The sequence below is a fragment of the Psammomys obesus genome, unplaced genomic scaffold (genome assembly GCF_907164565.1).
Source record: "Psammomys obesus unplaced genomic scaffold, mPsaObe1.curated_primary_1811, whole genome shotgun sequence".
Lineage (NCBI taxonomy): Eukaryota > Metazoa > Chordata > Mammalia > Rodentia > Muridae > Psammomys > Psammomys obesus.
In genome coordinates, this window is record NW_026596079.1 from 37,819,991 (window position 1) to 37,844,100 (window position 24,110).

Consider the following 24,110-nt stretch of genomic DNA (forward strand, 5'->3'; position numbering starts at 1 on the left):
ATGAGTTTTACCGTGGAAATTAGTTTATTCATTATGTTTAATTTTAGGAAATGGTGCTCTTGCAGAACTTTCTGAAAATGTGCATATTTCAGGAGTGTCAACTGGTAAGTCATCTTTTGTAATGTTTAAATTTCATGCATGACTTATATGGTAAATATTGAAAATCACCTGGTATCTTATGAAGTGATATTTGGCTATAAAAATTATTGCTGCTTTTCACAGCATGTAATAAGGAAAGAAGGAACTGGAACATGAAGAACTTCTCATAAGGTTAAGTGATATTGCATGCCAGAGTTCGGTTATCCTTTTCCAAACAGACTACATAATTATTTTCACGTGGAAGTTAAGCCCAGAGAAAAGTCAGCCCAAGTGGTATTAGTATTTTTCTCTCCAAGCAAACTTGTATAAAAATGAAATTAATTTTGAATGTTATGTCTAGAATTTACAGCTGTAGAGATGAAGTGTCTTGTTAGATGTTTTAGATTAGAGGGATACTCCACAGAAGCTGTTCACTTGAGGAGTGACGTGAACAAGTGCACGCTTGTTCCTCGAAGCAGTCCGTTAGTGTGCTGTGTGTGTGCAACTCAGAAGTCACTGGGAGAACCAGCTTCCTATCCACCTGAGACACACCTACTTACTAAGGGCCTCGACCTCATAGTTGACGGACTTCTGGTTTGCTACTGTGTTTGTTCTGTTAACTATAGTTACCAGCATATCGAAACAAGTTATTTTTCATGTATTGAAATAGTTTCTGACACTACTAATTGCTAATAATTCTCCATTTTCCTGTATTGATAAGATTTAGGTTATCCGAATACTGGATTTTTATTATAAATTTTACAATTATTTTATTTTATTTTTTTCCCATAAAGCAGAACTAGAAGTTTGCTGTTTGTTTTGGTTCTCTCTGACTTTGCATTCAGCAAGTTAATAGACTTACCACCCCCTCTAGGTTAGTTTGTATGCTCACTACACCCCACAAACATGCCTGATCTCCCAGAAATCAAAGTAGTAGCCTTATTTGTTTATTTCACTTCCTCATAGGCTTTTAATTGTGTAGTGATTCAATTTTACACGTCAACTAAAAACAAAGATCTTTTCAAACTTCACTTATTTATTATTGTCTGAGTGTGTGTGTATCACATTTTTAATAATTAATGAGAATTATGTTACATTCCAACTCACAATAGGAAATAGTATTGTTTACAGATGCTTTAATTTCTATAACTAAAGACTTGTGTAATTCAGAAGTTTTCAAAAACGATTACCTTGGACTCCCTTTAAATGTTGGTTCTTTCAGCCTGCCATAGCAGTTCAGGTTAAGCAGGTGGTTTAACAGCAGTTTCTTCACAGTTCAGAAGCTAAGCTGGGAGTCCAGAGTTAGGAGTTAGCACGGTTGATTCCTGGCGTCGCTGTGGGCTCACTGACACTTCTGAGAATGCTTAGAGGAAAAGACAAAGGCTCTCTTCCTTTTGTAAGGACACTTAATGTAGTAACCTCTTCGCTAATTTGTGCAGATGGAAATCATGAACACACAGGCTAAAACTCCTATAGCATCAGTACCTCCAAGCCTTGGTTATCGGGACCCTCAGCTCTTAGTGGAAGAAGTCCATGATAGTGTTATATGAGAGACTTCCTGGGGAGATGAAGACACACACAGTCTGCTCACTCCAGACAGGGAGCCCACGACACAACAAAGTACGGATACCACCCAAGACAACTTGATGAGCCATTGGGTTTTATTAGGGTTAACTTAAAAGGATATGAGTAAAGGGTTACTTACAGGAGCAGAAGGACTCAAAGACAGCTGCATCACCAAAGCCCACCCCAGCATGGGTGCCAGCCCACTACACAGCCTGTAGGCAGCTCAGCAAGTTGGAGGGTCCTTCCCGACTGGTTTAGTTGGTCTAAACCTCTTCCAGGCAGTTGGGCTGGTTTGTGTCTCTTTGAGGCTACTGATCTGTTCCTAGTGTCTTTGCAGATTGACCCATCTGAGATTTTTTTTGTTTTGTTTTGTTTTTACTTGTCTAAGAGTGACCCTCTTGTCTAAGAGTGAGCCATTTTTATTATTTACTCTTGGGAGGGAAAGCCCTAGTAAATCTGGCTATTTTCAGGAACTTCCTGAACCTGTTTGTCCACCTTCTTTCTTTCTTTTTACTTTTTTATATTAATTACAGTTTATTCATTTTTTTTTGTCCCAGCCATTGCCCCCTCCCTCAACCCCTCCCAGTACCATCCTCCTTCCTTCATCTCCTCCCATGGCCCTCTCCAAGTCCACTATAGGGGAGGTCCTCCTCCCCTTCCATCTGACCCTAGCCTATCAGGTCTCATCAGGACTGGCTGCACTGTCTTCCTCTGTGGCCTGGTAAGGCTGCTCTCCCCTCAAGGGGAGGTAATCAAAGAGCCCTCCACTGGGTTCATGTCAGAGACAGTCCCTGTTCCCCTTACTAGGGTACCCACTTGGATACTGAGCTGCCATGGGCTACATTTGTACAGGGCTTCTAGGTTATCTCGATGCATGGTCCTTGTTTGGAGTATGAGTCTCAGAAAAGACTCCTGGGCCCAGATATCCTGGTTCTGACAGGAGCCTTATGGAGCTCCTGTCCCCTCCAGGTCTTTCTGTCTCCCCCTTCTTTCATAAGATTCCCTGCACTCTGCCCAAAATTTGGCTATGAGACTCAGCATCTGCTTTGAAACCCTGCTGGGTTGAGTCTTTCAGAGGCCCTCTGTGGTAGGCTCTTGTCCTATATCCAAAATATGCTCAACTACACAACAAGGACATTTGCTCATCCATGTTCATAGCAGCTTTATTTGTAACAGCCAGAATCTGGAAACAACCCAGATGCCCCTCAACTGAGGAATGGATTCAGAAATTGTGGTACATCTATGCAATTGTATATTACTTAGCAATAAAAAAAAAACAAGGTAATCATGAAATTCAAAGGTAAATGGTTGGAACTGGAAAAGCTCATCCTGAGTGAGGTATCCGAGAAGCAGAAAGACACACATGGTATATACTTACTCATAAGTGGATATTAGACATATAATATAGGATAAACATTCTAAAATCTTTACACCTAAAGAAGGAGGTTAGTGGGTAAGATGATCAATCCTCATTCAGAAAGACGAATGGAATGGATATCGGAAAAGGGAGAAAACAAGGAACAGACCATCTTCATTCTTAAAGAGCTTACCTACAGGGTGGAATGTTACCATTAGGGAACATGGACAACAAATAGTCAAAGGGAGTGGTAACTCTCAGTTGCTTCCTGAAATTCTTCCCATAACTGGGCTTGACCATCTCTGAGGTCTTTCTCTCTGCATTCTGTTCCTGGCAGCTTCCTGGACTCTTAGGCTACTGCTTCTGCTTATGGGAGAGGCTAGTAGTCATAGGAGTTGTTTCTTTGTAAAACCAGTTCACCTGCTCTCCCTTGATAGAGACTGCAGATAGATAACAAAACCCTGCATGAGTCTGTGTTGGATAAAGGCTACAGCAGGCGGGGTCCAGTGCACAAGACAGACTGGGGAGAGAGAGGATGCTGCTTGTGTTACTAGATATGCGTGGCTGTTATGAGGGGGAAGTGCTGGGGGGATCTGCTTTGAGGGGGTCAGAGGTTGCGTGTAAAGTCACCTGAAGGATCTAGAGGCAAGGTCATCTAACGGTCTGTCCTCAGAGCTATCACAGTCAAGTCTCCTTAAGCAAAGCAGTGGCCGCGACAACTGCAGGGTTCCTAAGCCTGTAATCAGTCTCCTTAGGGACTAGTGATTGGTCTGAAGTCGACATCTGTCATCACCTGCTGGGTCCACCTTTCCGTGAACTACGGGAAGGTCATCAAAAGAGCATGAAGAATCATGGAGGAAGCAGTGGCCGTGGCTCAGATGAAAATGGCAGGAGCAATGATGCAGTGTGGCTGCCATCCTGATGAACCTTCAGGGGCAAAGGCAGTGGCACCCCTAACCCCATGGGACTCAGGAGCCATGGAGACAGCAGCGCTTGTCCTCAGGAGGAGTTTGCCATGTCTAGTCTGGGACAGTCACCTGGTTTGAACTTTTGCAAAGCTTAACCCCTTGCCTATCCTTAGTGGTTGCTGGTCCCTTCTGGTCTGTCTCATTATTGGGTTGGAAGCCACCTCCATTTAATCTCAGAACCTCTTTTAAGACTGTCTCCAGGACACTGGCATGATTCGCTGGGTAAATGCACTTACCACCAAATTCAATCCTGAGGTCCTACATGGTGGAGAGAGCGAGCCAACTCCTGCATGTGTCCTTCCTCTGAATGCCTCATGTACTCTTTAGCTCAGGTAAAACCCATACACAAAATGAGTAAAGTGGGAAAATATTTTTAAATGAGTTTGCCCTTAAATATTGGGAGCAGATCTTCAGCATGTGAGTTTTAAGAGGAAAATGAATTTAGTTCATGACAGGAAATTTGAAGAATTGGAGTCTTGTTTTGTAGCAGTTCTGGGGATTAAACCCAGGGCCTTGAGCATGTCGGGCAAGTAGTCTTTCTACTACTGAGCCACAGCTCTAGCTCTGTTGTTGTTAAGGTGGGTAGATGGGGCAGGCAAGACAGAGCCCGCACTTTCTTCAAACCAGCTGTGACTAGGTAACTAATCCTCCTGCCTCTGCCTCTCAGATGCTGAGGTTATGTGATTATTGGTGTGTGTGACCCCACCCTTTTGTTGTTTTTTGAGACAGGGTCTTACTGTGTAGCTCAAGCTGTCCTGAACTCCAAGCCTCCGGCCTTAGTGAGGCTGTCATTGGAATTACTGGTACACAGCACCATGTCCAATAAGAGTTTATATGTTGATCGCTGCCAGTATTTACTGTATTTGAAATTAAAGACGAACAATTGCCTTAAATTTTGTAAGTTCAATTTAAAATAACAAGAATGAATTTATTGCAAGCTTGAGTCTATAGCATAGTTTTATTAAAATAGATTTTTCAAGACAAAAGTGTCAACAGTATCATTTTTATAATATTGTAAAACCTTTATTGATGGATTTAAAGTAGATGGATTCTTGACATCTTTTTCTATAGTCAGTGTTTGCAACATAGGCTTTATTTGACACATGAAGATAATGTAATTGGCATGTAAGATAGTGTAGGAGTGCTTTAACAACCTTATTCAGACAATTGTGAATATCCCTTGTTACAAAAATCCAACAAGTGGTACTTTTAAAAGGTTAGTTCAGTTGGGATCTGAATTTCTGTGGGAGCTTTCTGTGCTTGCGACTGCAGGATGGTTGGCTTCAGCCTCTGAGTACATTTTCGTACCACATATGATCCTATAGTATGTCAGCCACTTAACACTGTTTGCTGAGTTGTGCAGATTAATATGGTGTATGAAAGCTACAGAAATCTGGACATACCCAGTATCGAACTGTAAATTTAACATCAACTCATCGAGATTAAATTATACTTGTTTCTTTTGTCCGTTTGCCTGAGATTAGTATGCTGGGCTTCTTTTTAATATTGCCTTTGCCCTTAAGTAAATTCCTGTTTGAGAAATACAAGCAGAAATTTACACTTAAAAGCAGTAAAATGTGTTTTCTCTATTAGCCTTTCCACTACTTAGGCATTTCAGACACGTTTAGACATACTTACTGTTTGCTATGTCTGCCATATCAAAGCACCACAGACTAAACAACATAATGCGTTTTCTCGTGAGCCTGGAGGCCAGAAGCCCAAAATCAAGGTGCAGCAGGAATAGTTTTTTCTGTGTTCTCTCTGTGGCTCTTAGATGCCATCTCATTGCATCCTGCTCTGGATCTGTTCTAATGGCCTCTAAAGTTACATCATAGTAGCCCACCCATGTGACCTCATTTTAACTTAATTACCTCATCAAGAAGGCTCCAAGACCTCACAGTGACTCTCTGACATACTGGTACTAGGACTTTAATAAATGAATTTTGGGAACATTACAATTCATCCCTTATCAATGTGTATTTTAATTATGTGGTATTATGAGATCAATAAAGTACTCCATTTCAGAAGACAGCAAAACCTTATTAGTGTGGATTTTTTCCTGAAGGTTAAGCTTATAAAAACCATTCTTCTATGAAGAGCAGCATATAAGACCTATTACTATTGTATTTTAAAGAGCGTAAATGGATATTTTCTCAAAGGTGTTACCCAGTGAGGAACTGTACATGCATTGTTATTCCTTGTGTGAAGTGTTTGAGGACTGGAGTATTTATGTAGACTTTATTGATTAGACATCTCTGATTCAAATATCTTAAATCCAGAATGTTCCATCTCTATTATAGCAACAAAAAAATAAACCTTAAAGATTTTAGATTTGGAGATTAGCAAAGTACATGCTGTATAAGGTGTCTGAAATCCTTGCTTCCAGTAGAATTAGGTCCCTTTGGGGCTGATCACAAAGATGTCTGATCACTGAGCCGACTCACCTGAGCAGACTCTAAGTATATATTCCCTTGAAGAAGCAAAGCTCAAGAGTCACTGGCGCTGCCTTTCTGCTCATTGGTACTGCAGTCTCCTGCCCCTGCTGTCTGCACTCTGGAAAGTCTACTGAAAATGTTTAAATGGGTTCTGATTTATCCAGTTAGTACAGTCACTTTGAAAATGAAAGTCTGCTTTAAAAATTTTTTTTTACAGTAGGAAAAACTAGGACCATTCAAATGCATACTCACCTTGTTTGTAATGAGTTTGTTTTATTCTTTATATATTAAAGCACTGGCATGGACCTTGTGTTCAGCAATAGTGGGAGTAAGTGCCATGGTACCCTTTTATTGCTTTATAAGATACCCTGATAACAGGGAATTAAGAGAGAAAGTGTTTATTTAGCTCACAGGTCAAGGCACAGTCCATCATGGTAGGGAAGTCTAGGCAGCAGGAGCTTCAGACAGTGTGGCAAAAGAGGAGTACAGACTTGGCCTGCTTTCTCTGCCCAGGGAATGGTCCCTCCCATGACTAAGATGACTCTTCCCACATCAGTTAATGTAACCTAAGTCATCCCTGCGGCCATGTTCAGAGGTCCATCTGCAGAGGAGTATAGGTTTTGTCAAGTTCAAGCTAACAGGAACCTCACAGTAGATAACGGGTCTCAAGGAACCTACTTAATGAAGAAGTGAGCATGTGCAAAGGGCACCTGTGAGGTCCCTGTCTTGGTAAACCCTATGGTAGGCCATTAGCCATTTAGGCCAGATAATGCACTTACAAAAGACCCAGATAGTAAATGACTTGGCTTTCATGGTTTACAGAGTGAGAATAGGAGAACTGGCTTAGTTTTGTTCACTCATGCCATTCTAGAGGGAATTGTTAGTTTATGATTGGTGATATATTTTTAGTCCCCATGCTTGTAACACTTTGCTTTTAATATATATTCATTTCTGTCATTTTCTTCCTTAAAAACTTTCCAAGAGATATGTATTTGACCTTTTGCTCATTTTATAACTACAGATTGGCAAAAGAAATATTAAATTATAAAGTTTGGTGATTGTGAATATGAAAAAAATATTAAATATCTTTTTATATTTTCCTTTTAATTTAGAACTTTTGTGAGCTGGATTTTAAATTTTCTGCTTATGTATAAACAGGAGAAAAGACAAGTGTTGTGTGAACTTAATAATATGTTATAGTCATTATAAAATTATATCAAACACTACCAAGTAATTGTTGTGTATGAACAGAAAAGCTCAGTGTTGTTTCAAATATTAAATCTAAATTGTGTCTCTTGTTCATTTAAATTTTTTGACTTAAAAAAATAGCCAAAATATAGCTTCTTTACTCCATGAAATGGAACATGTCTTAGGTTAGGTTGATTCATAACAAGCTGTTTGTACTTGTTAAACAAATATATTTGATTTTTGAACATGTTATTTAATTTAAACTAAATTTTACTGTTAACTTATAATATTGGCTTGAATCAAACAACCAGTATTTGGTAATTCTTTTCTTACTTTGATTGCTTCTAAATCAGATTGGTTTTCAAACATTCTGCTATTCATTAATTACACAGTTTTATTAAACTTCTTTTAAAAAGTGAAAAAGGAAAAAAAATTTAAAAAGTGCCTATTATGCTTAGCCTCCTGGTATATTGAATAGACTAAACACATTAGTGATTAACTCTGGAGTCACCAATAGTACATAAGGTGTGTTGCATTAAGCAGAGAATTAAGCTGGTTGTGTGGCACACTCCTGTAATCCCAGCACTCAGGGAGGCAGGCAGATCTCTGTGAGTTTTAGACCAGCCTGGTCTACAAAGTGAGTCCAGGACAGCCAAGCTACACAGAGAAACTCTGTCTACTAAAAAAAAAAAAAAAAAAAAAAAAGGAAGGAAGGGAATAGAAGTACTTCTCTTGGATCTGTTCCTGTGTCTGTTCATGTCTGTCCCTGTGTGTGTGTCCCTGACAAAGGGCCTTCTCTGAAATTGTTGAACAGCACAGAAAGCTGGGGGAGGGATCACATGAATCTCATGGGGAAGGAGGAATGAGAAATACTTTACAGAAGTCTTTAATGGAGTTTTACAAGAGATTAGGCCACTTCAACTGACCCAGATGGCAAAATCCTTTGACAACTAGTATCCAAATGTTGCATCTAAAATTCATGGTGGATAGCACCTAAGATCACTTTCAGCTTCTGTCTGCTGCTTTCAGCAAGATACGGAAGAGTACATAATTCAGGATCACAGTTGTATGTTAGCTCTAAGAACTGATTGCATGGGAATCCAAGGAAGCAGGGTTGTTATTGACCTCTTAAAAGTAAGTTAAACAAACAGGCCAAGTACACAGTAGGCTAGCACTGTTTTAAGTGACCTCAAGATGTATTGATAACTCTGGCTGTGAGGTCCAAAGTTCCAGTCTATTAGAATGTAAGGGATATTTTTATCACGATGCATTGTGACTATATATATATGTGTGTATATATATTATATAATATATACATATATAATATATATTTCATTTATGCCTTTTCTGTGCATTCCTTAAAATTATATTTTTACTTGAATTATGACCAATCTTATCTCCTACCCTTTCCATTTAAAATTTTATATTTGTATTCAGGTTTATGTCCATTACTTTAATGCTTGCATAAAATTGCCATCATGTGGGATTTATAATTAGTGTTCTGAAGCACATCACTAGCTCTGTCCAGTGTTTTTTCCCTAGTGTGGATTATGTTGCAAAAGATTGAGAGTTTTATTTCCAAGACTGTGTTCATAGTATAGCATCCTGGTAGGACAATTGTACCACAGGCGGCTGCACCAGCTGACCCAGCTGTTTGCAGCATATGTAAGCATTTACATTCGGGATGATCATAATTTCTTGCTCAATATTTTTCCTTGTGGTATTTCTATCAAGTCCTAACCTTTTACTTTCCCTACTCTGGTTTTTAAAAAAGAAATTAATTGTTTCTCCTTTGACTCATAGCCTAGAGATATAATATTATTTAAAAAAAAAGATTGACTTCTCATTATACTTAGACAAAAACTATGTTGATTTTTTTTTTAATTCTGATTGTTAGAACATATTTAGGTGCTTAATCCTTTCTCAGCTGGAAGGTTTGTTTTATGTTTTATTTTAATATTAGGTTTGGCCTGTCATACTCACTCAACAAATGAGTTCTGTGTTCCTACCTTTTAATATCAATAGTTGAATGTTCTAAATGACATTAGTTTGATGTGAAATCTTTTATCACACAGAGTTAATATTACCTTCAAAGCTCTTAATTCTTGTTAATATAAATTAACTTAGTAAAATGTGGACTTCAAATCATTTTTAAACTTTTTTTAATTTTCTTTCTTTTTTTGTTTTTTTGAAACAGAGTTTCTCTGTGTAGCGTTGGTGGACCAGACTGGCCTTGAACTCACAGAGATCCTCCTGCTTCTGCCTCTGCCTCTTTAAAGGCATATGTCAACACACCCAGCTGAATTAGTATTATTTTTTAATTATCACAATTGATTCTTTCCAAAATCGTCTTCCTTTGTTGCCTTATGTGCTTGCATTTTATAGCTGCCTATTCTAACACTTGGAGGCCCAGCACACTGCTGACCCCAAAACCCTTTTACAGCTGATAATTAGTTTGGGCTTGAAAGGCGGAGGGAGGGAAGCTGTGTGAATTGCAGTGACTTTTCTTACACGACTTAACAATTTGTGAGGTATACAGCACTGTGGTGAAGGCCATTGCTTTTATTTTAAATATCAAACTGTAATATTTTACAGTTTCACCGAAGAACATTTAGTCTGATGAAATACTAATTCCAGAATTCTTAAGGGCTTGTAAGTAAGGAATCTAAAAGGAAATAAAACTTAAATGGCAATTATTTGATAGTGCCATATAGTTAATTTTAACATGGAAAGTTACATGAATGAACGGTGGCCATTTGTACCTTTTCTGTGGGATTTTAATGATATGTTACAGTTTTTCAATCAAGTACCTTGATCTTTTGCTGGAGCAACCAGAAAGAATTTCACTGTTTTATTTGACCAGTGTTTTTATCTGTGTTTCAAATGAAGAAAGACATGAGAAATTGCTGTTCTAGTTGATAATGAATCCACTAAGATTTTTAAGATTAAACATAACTATTTATGTTCTCTAATCTTAAAGTTAAGATTAAGTTATGTTATAACTTAAGGTAAACTCAGGAAACTCCTTCACACAAAGAAGGTGAATGGGGTTGCAAGACAATGTGTTTTTAAGGAAAGCAACACACCTTAGGACAGGGTATTGTGAATGTCCTGCCTGTCTAGAGCCTGGTCATGAAATGCTCTAGATGCTGAGGCAGAGTACCTCGTGAGCTTCAGGAAGGAAGTAGAGATTTCTATGTTATATGCTATGTGACTTAATCTTGTTAATATTTCACTATACAGCCATGTATTTTGTATTAATCTGTTATGTAATCAGGTTTTATATGTTATCAACTGTCTATTAGACAGCTGTTTTAATAAGATTATAATTTTTCATGTGATTACCATGTTGAACAGTGCGTAAACTCAGCATTGGAAGAACAGTTGGGGTGAGTGGACTACAGTTGAAGCATGTTGTCCTATGAGAGTGTGTGATGCTTAGATGACGGGAGTGAAGTTCTCCCAGAGAACAGTCCACTGCTCTGAGTGGACAAGACCCTTGAAGGCATAAAACATGTTCACATATGTAATACTTTCCCTGACACTTCGGACATTTCCAAAAGGCCCCCATGCTAAAGGCTGCGTTCAACACTTTTAGGAAGCAGTGGAGCACTGGGGAGGTGAAGGCAGTGGGAGGTCTTGGGATCGGCAGCATGCCCTCAGTGGTTATTGTAGGACCCTGGTCCCTACGTGATCTCTGGCTCTCTGGCTTATCATGAAGTGTCACAGGCTCCTACTGTGATGAGTTATCTTACCAAGACCAAGAGTAGTGAAGCCAGTAATGTGACAGACCTTCTGAAACTATAAGCCAAAGAACCTGTTTCTCTTTGTGAGTTGATTATGTCTGGTACTCTGTTATGCTTGCAAGAAATGAGCAGCAGGTGGTGAACAGAACTTTTGATTTTGGCTTGCTAGTACAGCCCAATATAAATAAGGGAGGTGTTTTTTTTTTTTTTTTTAATCTTCAGTTGCACAAATAGAAATATGGTATCCAGAACAAAGTACATGATAATTTTTATCACTCCTCATTTCAGCACAAAAAGGCATAATGACTTAGATATGAATGTGTATTGTATCAAAGCTGGTAGAAATGGTTTGGAAAATCATGAACTCTGAGACCAGTTTGTTTGCCAAGCACTGCTTCCTGCCTCATCTCTTCTTATGTTTCCCGCAAGAGTCACCATAAACTCCAGATATTAATAGTTTTTCCCATTCAGGAAATAGAAATCATCACTTGCTCAGCATTTAAATCTCTAGTGTATAAATTAGAAAATGTAGGTACCATAATAGTTTTATGCCCTCATAGGAAAAAATAATGCCCTCATGGCTTTAAAAAAATGAATATTCATTTTATGCTTTGCTAGCAAATTCAGAATTACTTCTAGTACTTAGAAACTTCCTAGGGAATGGTTAGTTTCGTATACTATAGTTATATTCAGCTTCATTGCTTTCCTTGTCTCATAGTTTACTACTTTTCTAGAGTTCAGTATTTTGTGCCTCTTCTGACTTTATTGGGTGTTTTATTTTACCACCATGTAACATTTTCTTATTATTTGTTATGAACATTAATTATTTTCAAGAAACCACAGAATTACCTGCTTTGATTAGAGCTAATGTCCAAGCAAAATCATTTGATTCTTAAGGAATGCCACATAGCGTAATGGAAATAATTCTGTTGATATATCCATCCTTATGGATCTGAGCTAATACAAGAGAATATTCCCGTAAATTATAAACAGCTGGATGCAAGTTTTCTAATAACTGGTGTTAGTAATGAGAGTCTTGTAGGAATGACAGGTGACTGTATTTTTCCACATGTACTCATTTTTACCTTTAAAATTACAGTATAGGATTTTCCATTTTAGACTAGTAAATAGTGTTAGAACGCTAGCAGCCATTTCTCCACTGACAGAAATGTTTGGCTTTCTGAGAGGGAGGGGCATCAGCCCTGCCCTCCCTGAGTTTTCTGCACCCCTTGCAGTGGCTCTACCATCGACGAATACCCCCAGGGCTTCCGACATCCTTCTTCAAATATTTGTGTTTTATTTTAAGTTAGGCGCACACGTGTGGAATTGTATGTGCAGGTTCCCAAGTAGCTAGAGGCGTCGGATCCCCTGGAGCTGGAATTACAGGCACAGGTGCTGGGAGCCAAACTTGGATTCCTCACAAGAACAGGAAGTGCTCTCCACTCCACGGCAGGCCCACTCTTTAGCCCAAGCTGACCTCGGACTTGTTATAGAGAATAAAATAATGACTTTTGGAGTACTTCCTAGGAAGTATAATGCATACTCAGTCTCTTTCCTTCCCTCCCAACCATGTCAGTCCGTGGTGTTGAGCTCTGCTCAGGTGCCACATGGCCAGAAACTCACTCTTGTGGAGTCTGGACGGCCGAGGTTAGCTGTGTCTGGCAAAGTGAGAAGGTGGAAGAAGTGGGCTTCAGACCTGTCCAAGGCCAGCTTTGACATCCAGGGGTAAACTAAGGTGGGATATAGAGTCAGTGACTGATGAGCAGACTTTCTCTAAGGGAATTAAGCTTGATTTACTGGGGCTCATTCTCCCTGGAGCTGGTGGAATATTCTTTTATTCTTTGAATTTACTGGGGCCGGCAAAATAGAAAAAGAGAAGGGGAAATAATCATACACACATTCACACACATACATACATATATCATGCAATCAAGCACTTCATGGATCAAGCAACACGAGCTACAACAACTTCATTCATATACATACATACATGCATACATACATACATACATACATACATACATACATATATGCATACATACATACAACACCCATACAGTCACACACTGGGTGGATAGAGCAAACTCCAACAGGCAAGATCCAACAATTTTATTTTTTCCCTTAATCTTTTTATACCACCTAAGACAAAATTCTGTATGTAAGAAAAAGATTGCCTCATAGCCACAAGTTACATAATCTCTAAAGACAATCACCACAAAAGTCTTCAAAAGGAGATTAAAATAATTACACAAAAGAAAATTATAACAGGATTTTTGATTATGTATTTTTCTTAACTAAACATTTCCCATCTATCTTTCTTTCCACAAGATCATTGTAACCCCAAAGCAACAATTCACTGCTGTGCAAAACAGTGAACTGTCTCCAGGAAGCTCACCTGCCCACTGCAGTCCCTCCTGCATGGCGTCTGCCTGCCAGCTGGAAAATGTCTGTGCTTCCAATTCCAGTTGCAGGCCACCTTCTCACAGGACATCACACACACGGACACCCTTCCTTCTCACGTGACACCTCACACAGACACCCTTCCTTCTTACATGACATCACACACGGGGATGTGTGCTTTAACTCCATGCAGATTCCTTACACTGCCCTATGTTCTCAGTGGCTCTGTGTTTAGCATAGTCTTTCCTGATTGACTCTCCACCCTTTATTAACATGTGTGAGTCTGCTGCACCTTTGATCAGTCACCCAACCTTATCTGCTGTCTCCTCTATTTCTTTGTAGAAGGATGTTTTCTTCTTTTGTTGTTACTGTTTTAAGAATCTAGAAAACCTCCTCAACTTCTGCTTGGTCCACTTTGGGCTCTCCTACTCCATGCCATCAGCATCTTACACGCAGTTATGCAGATGTACATTTGCTATTAGTAAGTGTAGGTTCTTGAATGTTGTCATAGTCAGCTTTCTTTCACTATAATAGAACACCTAAGATAATTATCTTACAAGTAGAAGAGGTTTTTTTTAAGGTTTCATTTGATAGTCACTTGGACCTGTTGAATTGGCCCTGTGGGAATCTGCTCACCTTGTAACTGCCAGGAAGTGGAGAGGAAGGCATGTTCTGCAGTCAAAATATCTTCTCACTGCCTCAAGGTTCCTCAGCTCCACAGGCGAACCCTTGAAAACTTGAACCTTGGGGGGCTGGGGATTATTTTGGTCTAAGCATGATGTGTATCATCAGTCTTTTATATTATGAGGAGAATAAGTAAATTTAGGCCTGCTTTCTATTACTAAGTGGGTGTTTAGCATATAGGGCTCACTCTTTAGAAACTATAAAACTACATTTATCCCCTTTCTCTGTGTCATTCTTATCAGTACTGTACCCCTTCTCTCCATGTGAAAATAAAAGCTACAGATCTTTTTCTGACTTTAGACACTATTGTGTTAGAAGTAGCTCCCTTTCAGTTTGATTGCCGCCCTAGGTTTCAAAGGATTACCTGCAGCTTCTGAAGCTGATGCTTACATTCCTCATACTAGCTCTCATACTAGCATTTTTGTTGTTGTTGTTGTTGTTATTGTATTAAAAGTTTAATTTGCAGAATTTTCCTGATTTGAATTTGCGAAAATATTTTTTAAATTGTCATCTTAAACTAAGCTGTTAAATTCTTTTGTTTTATTAATCACGTTGAATCCCAGCTGTAGCTCTCTCCCTTTTCCCCTCCCAATCCCACCCTCCCTCATCTCCTCCCATGCCCCTCCCTAAGTCCACTGATAAGGGAGGTCTTCCTCTCCTTTTCTCTGATCCTAGCCTATCAGGTCTCATCAGGACTATCTGCATTGGCTTCCTCTGTGGCCTAGTACAACTGCACTCCCCCTAAGGGAAGGTGATCAAAGAGCCAGCCACTGAGTTCATGTCAGAGACAGTCCCTGTTCCCCTTACTAGGGTATCCACTTGGATACTGAGCTGCCATGGGCTACATCTGTGCAGGGGTAGGTTATCTCCATGTGTGATCCTTGGTTGGAGTATGAGTCTCAGAAAAGACCCCTGGGCCCAGATATCCTGGTTCTGTTGCTCTCCTTATGGAGCTCCTGTCCCCTCCAGGTCTTACTATCTCCCCCTTCTTTCATAAGATTTCCTGCACTCTGCCCAAAGTTTGGCTATGAGTCTCAGCATCTGCTTTGATACCCTGCTGGGTTGAGTCTTTCAGAGGCCCTCTGTGGTAGGCTCCTGTCCTGTTCCCTGTTTTCTCCCTTTCTCATATCCATCCCATTTACCTTTCTGAGTGAGGACTGATCATCTTAGCTAGGGTCCTCCTTCTTGCTTAGCTTCTTTAGGTGTACAGATTTTAGTATATTTATCCTATATTATATGTCTAATATCCACTTATAAGTGATCATATACCATATGTGTCTTTCTGTTTCTGGGATACCTCACTCAGAATGATCTTTTTTAGTTCCCACCATTTGCCTGCAAATTTCATCATTTCCTTGTTTCTAATAGCTGAGTAGTATTCCATTGTGTAAATGTACCATAATTTCTGTACCCATTCCTCCATTGAGGGAAATCTGGGTTGTTTCCAGATTCCAGCTGCTACAAATAAATCTGCTGCGAACATAATTGAGCAAATGTTCTTGTCATCAGAACAAAACAACAGTCTACAGACTGAGAAAGGATTTTCACCAATGCTATATCTGACAGGGCTAATCCCCAGAATATATAAAAAACACAAGGAGTTAAAAAGCAACAAGTCAAGCAATCCAATTAAAAAATGGGGAACAGAGATAAACAGAGAATTCTCTGTAGGGGAATATCGAATGGCAGAGAAACACTTAAAGAAATGCTCAACCTCCTTAGTCATCAGGGAAATGTAAATCAAAATAACCCTGAGATTTCACCTTACACCCATCAAAATGGCTAAGATCAAAAACTCAAGTGACAATACATGCCATTGCTGGTGGGAATGTAAACTTGTAAAACCACTTTGGAAATCAATATGGTGCTTTCTCAGACAATTAGGAATAGTGCTTCCTCAAGATCCAGCTATACCACTCCTAGACATATATCCAAAAATATGCTCCTACTGGCCTTTTTGTAGCCTCAGAAAACTACTTAATTTATCTTTCTGTTTTCTTCATCTGCTAAATAGGGATGATGATAATAATGTAAATCAGGGGAAGACACACACACAAAAAAAGTACTTGACAGATAACATGAGCTCAGTAAAGGCTAGTTTTTAATGTTATTGTAGTAACATAACATTAGGCTGAACCCACTTACTTTTCATGTTGATGAGTTTCAAAGGTCTTAGAAGCAATAAACCTCTGACTTGGAACAGAAGTCTCAGCACTGTATACTGTAATTTTTTAAGAAAAGTTTATTTAATTTGTTATAGAATAGTTTTATCATACTTTTCTTCTCCATCACCTCCTAGGTCCTCCCAACTTTCCTATCGACACAACTTCCTATTCATTTTCTCTCTTTCTCAAAAAGCAAAAACCAAAACCAAAAACAAACCCAGGAAACCCCCCCCCCCAAAAAAAAATGAAACAAAAGAAAAGGGAAAAAAGAGAAAATCAGTAAGACAGAAAATGCACAATATAAACAAACAAACATGGGGTTCATTTTGTGGTGGCCAGACACTCCTGGGCATGGAGCCTGCCCTGCTGTGGGGTTTATATAGCCAGTGACACTCCATGGCAGTACCTTGGTGTTAAGGCTGTCTGTGGGATCCCTTAGCCGAGACTCAACCCATTCCCGCCACTGGAGGTTTTACATGGAGGCATAGGAAGTCTGGTTGGGACATTGTCTGATCTATCACATGGTGACTCCACTAATTCTTTTCATATATGTGTATGTTTTAGGAAGTTTCTACAGTAGTAGGTTGCCGTACGACTTTTTAAGTTTTGCCATATGAATTCATATGACTTTTGCCATATGAATTTTAAGTTTTCACACTTCTGCTGTTCTTCAGTGGGTCAGCAGAAATATGACTCTTAATCACCCCTATTGTCTGCCTTCATCTTTTCTCAGAACCTCTTGCTTTCCCGTCCCAACTTCATACCCTCTTTTTTGTTTGTTTGTTTGTTTGTTTTTGTTTTATTACCCATAGAGTCAAGTTGATGCAGCTCATATGCACATTGGGAATAGGGCCATGTGCTGGAGTGCCAGCAGCTAATCACCAGTTAAGGACAAGGTCTCGGGAGCCTCTCTCCTACCTGTGCTGGACTGGCTGATGGCCAGCCAGTGAGTCCCGGGGACCTGTATCTTCGGATTGCAGTGATCGCACACCTCCACACCTGCTGTCTTCACATGGACACTGCAGACTGACCTGGCCCTTGTGCCTACAAGGCAAGCACTGCACCAACTGGAGTGTCCTCCAGCGCCAGTGATGGGTTCTTCCCCCAAATACATCTCTTATTGGAAACAACCCCTTCTTAATAGCAGTTTCTTAAGTGTTTTCTTTTTACCTGATCTCTTTGCCTCACTAGTTTTTCTTCCCACATGTGGAGTTAAGTACTTTATTGAACAGGGGGAAATTTTATAAAAACCTCTGGATTATGTAGATATAAAATGGGGAAGGTTACAACTGACTAAGGACAGAGGAGTTCTTCCGTTAATGTGCAGTAGACATACTATAGGGAAAAGCACATTCTGAACCAGCCAGAAGGCAGGGCCTTACTGTCATCGACACTGGCCAAGAGAAACTCATAGGTAGGAAAGGATGCAGATCAAATCATCTTGTAAAGACTATTTTGAAGTGCCATATACCATATTTTTATTTATCTTTGTGTAAGTGTGACAGTTTTTTAAGTTATCTTAATTGTGTGACATCATTTATTGCGTATCTCTTATAGTGACTCTTCTGTTTCTTCGATTCAGCTATTTGTACATTCTTCCACAGCTCTTATTCCCATGAAAATATCAGTTCTTTTTCATGCCCTCCATATTTGTCTTGTGAAATTCAGTAGTCAGTGGGTATAATTTACTAACTTGCATTTCAGTTTTCTGAAACTGCATATATTTCATGTCCCTCTTAATCTCAACTACTTGTTGCCATAAAATGTCAACTCTTGTCAATTCTAAAAAGAAACCAGCTTTTTCATCCCTTGAACAGGAAATTGTACATTTTTTTTTATAAGTAATTTAGGTCAAATCATAAATTTCATTGCTAACTTCTTTTTCCAAGCTTCAAAACCCATGAAGTCTGAAATTGAAAGATTTATTTGACATGGTCTCTCCTCTCCCATCTTCAACTTAATAGAGGTCATCTGTAGCCTCCAGTTTTAAATTAGTGCTGTTAAAAAAAAAAAAAAAAAACTGTTTAGAGAAAACAGGCCTGATGTATTAATCTACTTTTACAACCTCAGTTCTATGCTTTTACTCTAAGGTTATTGAAATATCAATAGAAACTTAAAGTCTTGCATTTTTATTAGTTTTGCTTAATTTTTAAGTCATACAAATGACATCTTTATTTTAAACTAGTAAACTAAAATCAAAATCTTACTAAGAAATTCATCAAAGGACATCCCAACCTATTCATTCTTGAGTAAATTTTCTCCTGAGAAATAGGATATGTGTTAAACAGAAACAGTATTTAATTAAGCTCTTCGGTGTACCATAGCCATCTTAGGGTTGTAAATACGGCATTGTTTTCTGTAAGTCATTGCAGATGTCCTGTATACTAGATACCTCTAAATGAATAATAGACTTTGAGGATCTTTTCGCCTGCTCACTATATGTGCCTGCAGAGTCAATGCTGCCTGAGGTGGAAGCTGTCTTCATTTTACTCTTGTTGCGTCTGTTTTTCTTTTTGTATACTTGAATTTTGTTTGGTTTTCTGAACTGGGTCTTGCTATGTGGCCTAAGTAGGCATCAGTGTCTCCAGTCTTACCTGCCTTCATCTCCCAAATGCAAACGCCACGAACCCAAGCAAGTTGTTGTCCTTTTAAAAGCCATTTGGTACAAGAGCAGGGTTCTAGTCCTAGAGTTAATGGAAAATTTATAAAAACTGTAGATGTGTCACCATTCATGTATGAAGTTTTGTTTATGTCTAAAGATGCCCATCAAAGTAAATTAAGTAGATTTGGTCGGGTTTTTTTGGGGGGGAGGGTCTCTTCAAAGAATAAGCAATTGATGTTGCTAATTAAGAAATCTATTAAGCAAAATGAACAAAGACTAAATATAGCAATTTTTATATGTCGTGTGTGTGTGTGTGTGTGTGTGTGTGTGTGTTTTCTTGGAAACCTCATGCTTTACAAATCACACACACACTAAAATAACAAGGCTTTTGAGAAAAGTGGTGCTGGATTGGATCGCTTACAACTATTTAACTTTATAAATGTAGAAAGAACAAATGAATACCAGAATACCAGTGTTAGATATCCATGGCCTTTTGGACCTAGAATTGGCTTGTATTTGCAGCCACATAGGATGGGTCACGCTTGTTTCTTCAAGACGTTTGTTTCCAACAGAGACCAACATACAAACAACAACAACAAACACACACACAATGATTCAGACAAATCCTTTTCTGGGAAGGTGCTTTGTTTTCCTACCGGCATGGTGGCCTCACATGCAGAAGAAAGCCAGGCAGCTCTTCTCTTTAGGGCTGGAACGTGGCCACTCCCTGTAGGGAAGAAGGGTGCTTCTAGAAACTCCTACCTCAAGTCATTATCATGCTAACGAATTTTTTCATACAATTTTACATTATACTAACAAAATTTCTCCCTTTGCCAATTACATATAAATGAACTATTGTAGAATTAACTAGACCATAGCTAAAATAATTATGTCTAAGCAATGGAGAAGGCATGGACTGAATGAGTGGAGGTGAAAGAAGGTCAAGATTGAAATTGGGAGTTCTGTCAAAGTCTGGAAAGATGAGGTGTAAAAGATCTGAAAAGACAAGTATTTTGTTTTAAAACAAAAAACTTACAAATGTGGGGCCTGGAAAAATGGCTCAGTGGTTAGGAGCACTGGCTGTTTTTATAGAAGACCTGGGTTCAATTCCCAGCACCCACATGGCGGCTCACAACTGTCTATAATTCTAGTTCCAGAGGATCTAACACCCTCACTCAGATATACAGGAAGGCAAAACACCAATGAGCTTGGAATGGACAGTGAACATTTGACCATGCAGATTACCTGGCTAGAGAGTTTAAGCACACACGTATAGATTGTAGTTAGTGTAAGAGTGTATGAAGAGGAGAGAGAATCTGGGACACTCCATGAACAGTGGTTGATCAGAGTGGCTGGGAGGGGGACTAAGCCAGGAAAACCTACAGGGCAGTCGGAGGAGAGCCAGGAGATGCTTTGTCAACCCAGTAAAGGTAGTAGATCCTAACAACCTTCTTTACTTAGAAGGTTAATGCTAGGTGCTCTAGAAAGATAAGTGTCTTGGGAACTGGGGGCCCACTGGATTTGGCAGTGTATATGTATAGTTTTTGGTGTGTATGTGTGTAGTTTTTGTTGTTAGAATTGAAAGTCTGATTTCAGTAGATCATAGAAATGCAGAGCAAGGAAAGGAAGAAATGCCTTGGTTATTTTGGTGAGCTTGTGGAAATGTACCATAGATGAAAATGATAAGGGGCAGGAGAGCCACCGTGGATGTTGGAAGCGCTCCTTATTTAACCTGAGAAATTAAAACTGAGGGAGTTTAAGTAGTTTCTGCTGCTGTAAAGTCAGTAATGGGAGATGGAAAAGAGAGCCTCTGATCTTCCCCTTCCTGCTTATCAGTATAACACAGACCAACTCTTACCAAACAGAAAAATAAATCACAATAATTCAATTTGGCAATTTAACACATTCTTTCTTAGGTGTAAGAGGTTGTAGTACAATTCTGCTAGAGTTTATCTATAAACCTGATACATTGTAGTTGAGTGTGTTGAATAACATGACATGGATCACCATAAAGAATGGTGAATACTTGAGAAGATTGTTATGTTAACCCTGATCTAAAGTTTATGCAGTGATGTATGTATTTATGTGAGATCATGGTAGCACACAGTTTTAATGAGTTTATAGTGCAAATGAAGGTTCTTTTAAAGCCACTGAACAAAACACCAAATTTTGCCATATTGTGAATGTACAAAACAAAGTCAGAATATCTAAAATGCATCGAGGAAAATCTTTGATACTGTAGTTTTGTATTTACTGTGGGGAATGATGTCTGTCTTAAAATAATGTCACCAAGAATACAGACAGGCTTATAAGTGTACTAAGTCTTAGAATAATTCTGTCTGTGGCTGCTTGTCTCAGCCTTGTGCAGGTGTGTACAAGCGTTCATGTGTACTCATCTCTGTTCACGTGTGCTCATGTTGTATGCGTACATTCACGTGTCCTGTGCATCACACAAAGTTTTCTTTTTTGGCATGTGAGCACCACCTATTGGTTTCTCATGGACGTCAATACAATTTTTCTAGTTTTCCCTAGAGCTAGTCTAGTGTGGAGTTTACTTCTGTGGCAGTCTGCTTCATCCAGAGTTCCAGATCGTTGTCACTGTGTTAGCAAAGTGGAAAGAAAGCTGTACTTTGTTTTCAATAAATAATAGAATTGCACCTGGAGAACTTGAGTCTTTTCTGAACCACCATTCATTAAAGTATCTTTTTTTCTTGTAAAGGAGGGAATTGACTCTGTAGTGAGTCTGGGATGACCGCAGGCTTCTGACTTTCGTGCCTGTGATTGGAGGGGTGTTCCAGCATGCCTACTCCAAGACATTTACTAGTACTGAAAGTTAACGACAACAGTTTATTAATTAATTAATCGAGGAATGAGAAACAGCAGCCTTGACTGTCCCTGGGCAGTGAGAGCCCTTGGCGTGTGTGTCCCTGTCTGCTGGGTCATGAATCTTCATGTTCTAAAAGTGCTTTGCATCTAACCCCTTTGGCAGTACATTCTGATTTCCTCTTAAGCTTGAACTTATGCTCTGAGAAGGATATACTTTAAAACATCAGTAGTGGATTTTCTACAGATAATAGGTTGTTCTGTGGACTCAGGAATTGAATGTAAGCCATCTGGCGTGCTGTATTTTGAACACCATCAATGACGTTTCCTAACCTATCATCGTTAGTCTAAATTGAGTGTCATCAACCTCTTTTTTAAAGGAAAGGTTTTGCCTGACATAACTGCATTGAGAATATTTGGCTTTACAAGTCTGGTCGCATGCTTTTTAAACTAAGTGTCAGAGTTCAGGCCATGTGCCAAGAGCACTGCTTAAACTGCCTCATTTTCTCCCTCAGCAATGTTTTTTTGTAAGTACAGATACTAATTAATTAATTGGGACATTGTGCTCATCAGTGTTTTTACTTTGACATGTATTTTTTATCATGTTGATATCTTATTTATCACATTGATATCATATTTATCATTTATCATATATATCATTTATTATTTTGATCTCTGCACTTCACCCTAAAAGATCTGACACCTGAATGATCTGACTGGAAAAGTTCCTTGCCTGCCAGTAATATCCAAATAAGGATAAGGCTCTTTTTCTAGAGGGGAGAAAATAAAATGCAACAGTGAAGCAGAGAAGCTTTCTGAGTTTGCTGAACCACATCTTAGCATGCGATTTGGTGTCTGAAGTGTTTTTGGTTTTTTAAAGAAAAGCTGTTGTTTTATTTAAGATATAATGACTAGCAAAGGTTGCTGTGGCTGTCTTCCAGCTTGTGGAGAGACTCCAGAACAAATCCGAGCGCCAAGCGGAATAATCACGAGTCCAGGCTGGCCCTCAGACTATCCTGCAAAAATCAACTGTAGCTGGCTCATACGTGCAAACCCAGGGGAAATCATTACCATAAGGTAACTCCAGCAGCTTTCACAGTATTAGTCTTTTATTTAGAAATAGAAATACAGCTCCTGACGGTACAGCAATATAAAATATTTTACAGAACATAAAATAAGTTATGACTATCAGTGTTACTTAAAAAATAAGTAATGATCTAATCAGTGTGTTTTCAGCATTTTCTGTCACTGATAGCATGTTGTACAGAGATGGAAATCCTCCTGCCTCAGCCTCCAGAGGGCTGGCTATCAGGAATGTATCGCTACACTCAGATACTTTTTAGAAACAGTATAATTTTTACCAAATATGGGGCTTTTGCTATAAAACTAGATTCATGGGAATTTGTATCTATGAACTTAAAAGCTGTAGCTCAGCAGTTAAGAGCACTTGCTGATCTTACAGAAGACCAGAGCTCTGTTCCCAACACCCATCCACACAGAGACTCACAACTCTCTGTAAGTCCAGTTCTAGGGGCTCTGACACCCTCCTGGCCTCAAGGGCACTGCACACATGTGGTGTACTTAAATATACTCAGATGACACACACATATGTATATAAGATAAAAAATAATTTTAAAAAAATGTAGCTTACCAGCCCACTCGTGTTAAACTTGGAGATTCTTGCAGCCCAGAATGGTAAGGAACACTGCCATGAGAATTTGATTGTGTATTGCATCTCGGAGATTTCACAAAGCAAAATAAAGGGTTCTGTTGAAATGCAGAACAAATCTGGATTTAAGCCCCATATCTAGTTTTTTTTTTCCAGACTGATTTACACAGATAAAAGGTCACATTATTATTAAAGTCTTTATTATGATAATAGCCAAATTTTTAGGAAAAATAACAGATGGGTTTACATAGAGATGTGAATTTCATGTGTGACTGTTGAAAATGATCTTGTTATTCAAAGAATCATTCTGAATCCCATTCAGATATGCAAATGAGCCTATGACAGGAAATTTTTAATTGACTTCTTTTTGATAAGTAAATAAAAAGTCTACTGCTTCCAGGTGGGTGCTCTAAAATGTCTAACTGTGTG

General features: G+C 39.0%; 1 protein-coding gene across 2 annotated transcripts in view; it reads left to right on the forward strand.

The window, feature by feature from the left end:
• Positions 1–24,110, forward strand: part of Lrp12 (LDL receptor related protein 12) — a 75,617-nt gene that overhangs the window by 41,003 nt on the left and 10,504 nt on the right. Inside the window, exons 2-3 of one of the 2 annotated variants that reach the window (XM_055626678.1) lie at positions 48–104; positions 22,954–23,089. In XM_055626678.1, the coding sequence (XP_055482653.1) occupies positions 48–104; positions 22,954–23,089 (193 nt within the window). The remainder of the gene's footprint in view (positions 1–47; positions 105–22,953; positions 23,090–24,110) is intronic. The other variant, XM_055626679.1, reaches the window with a different exon arrangement.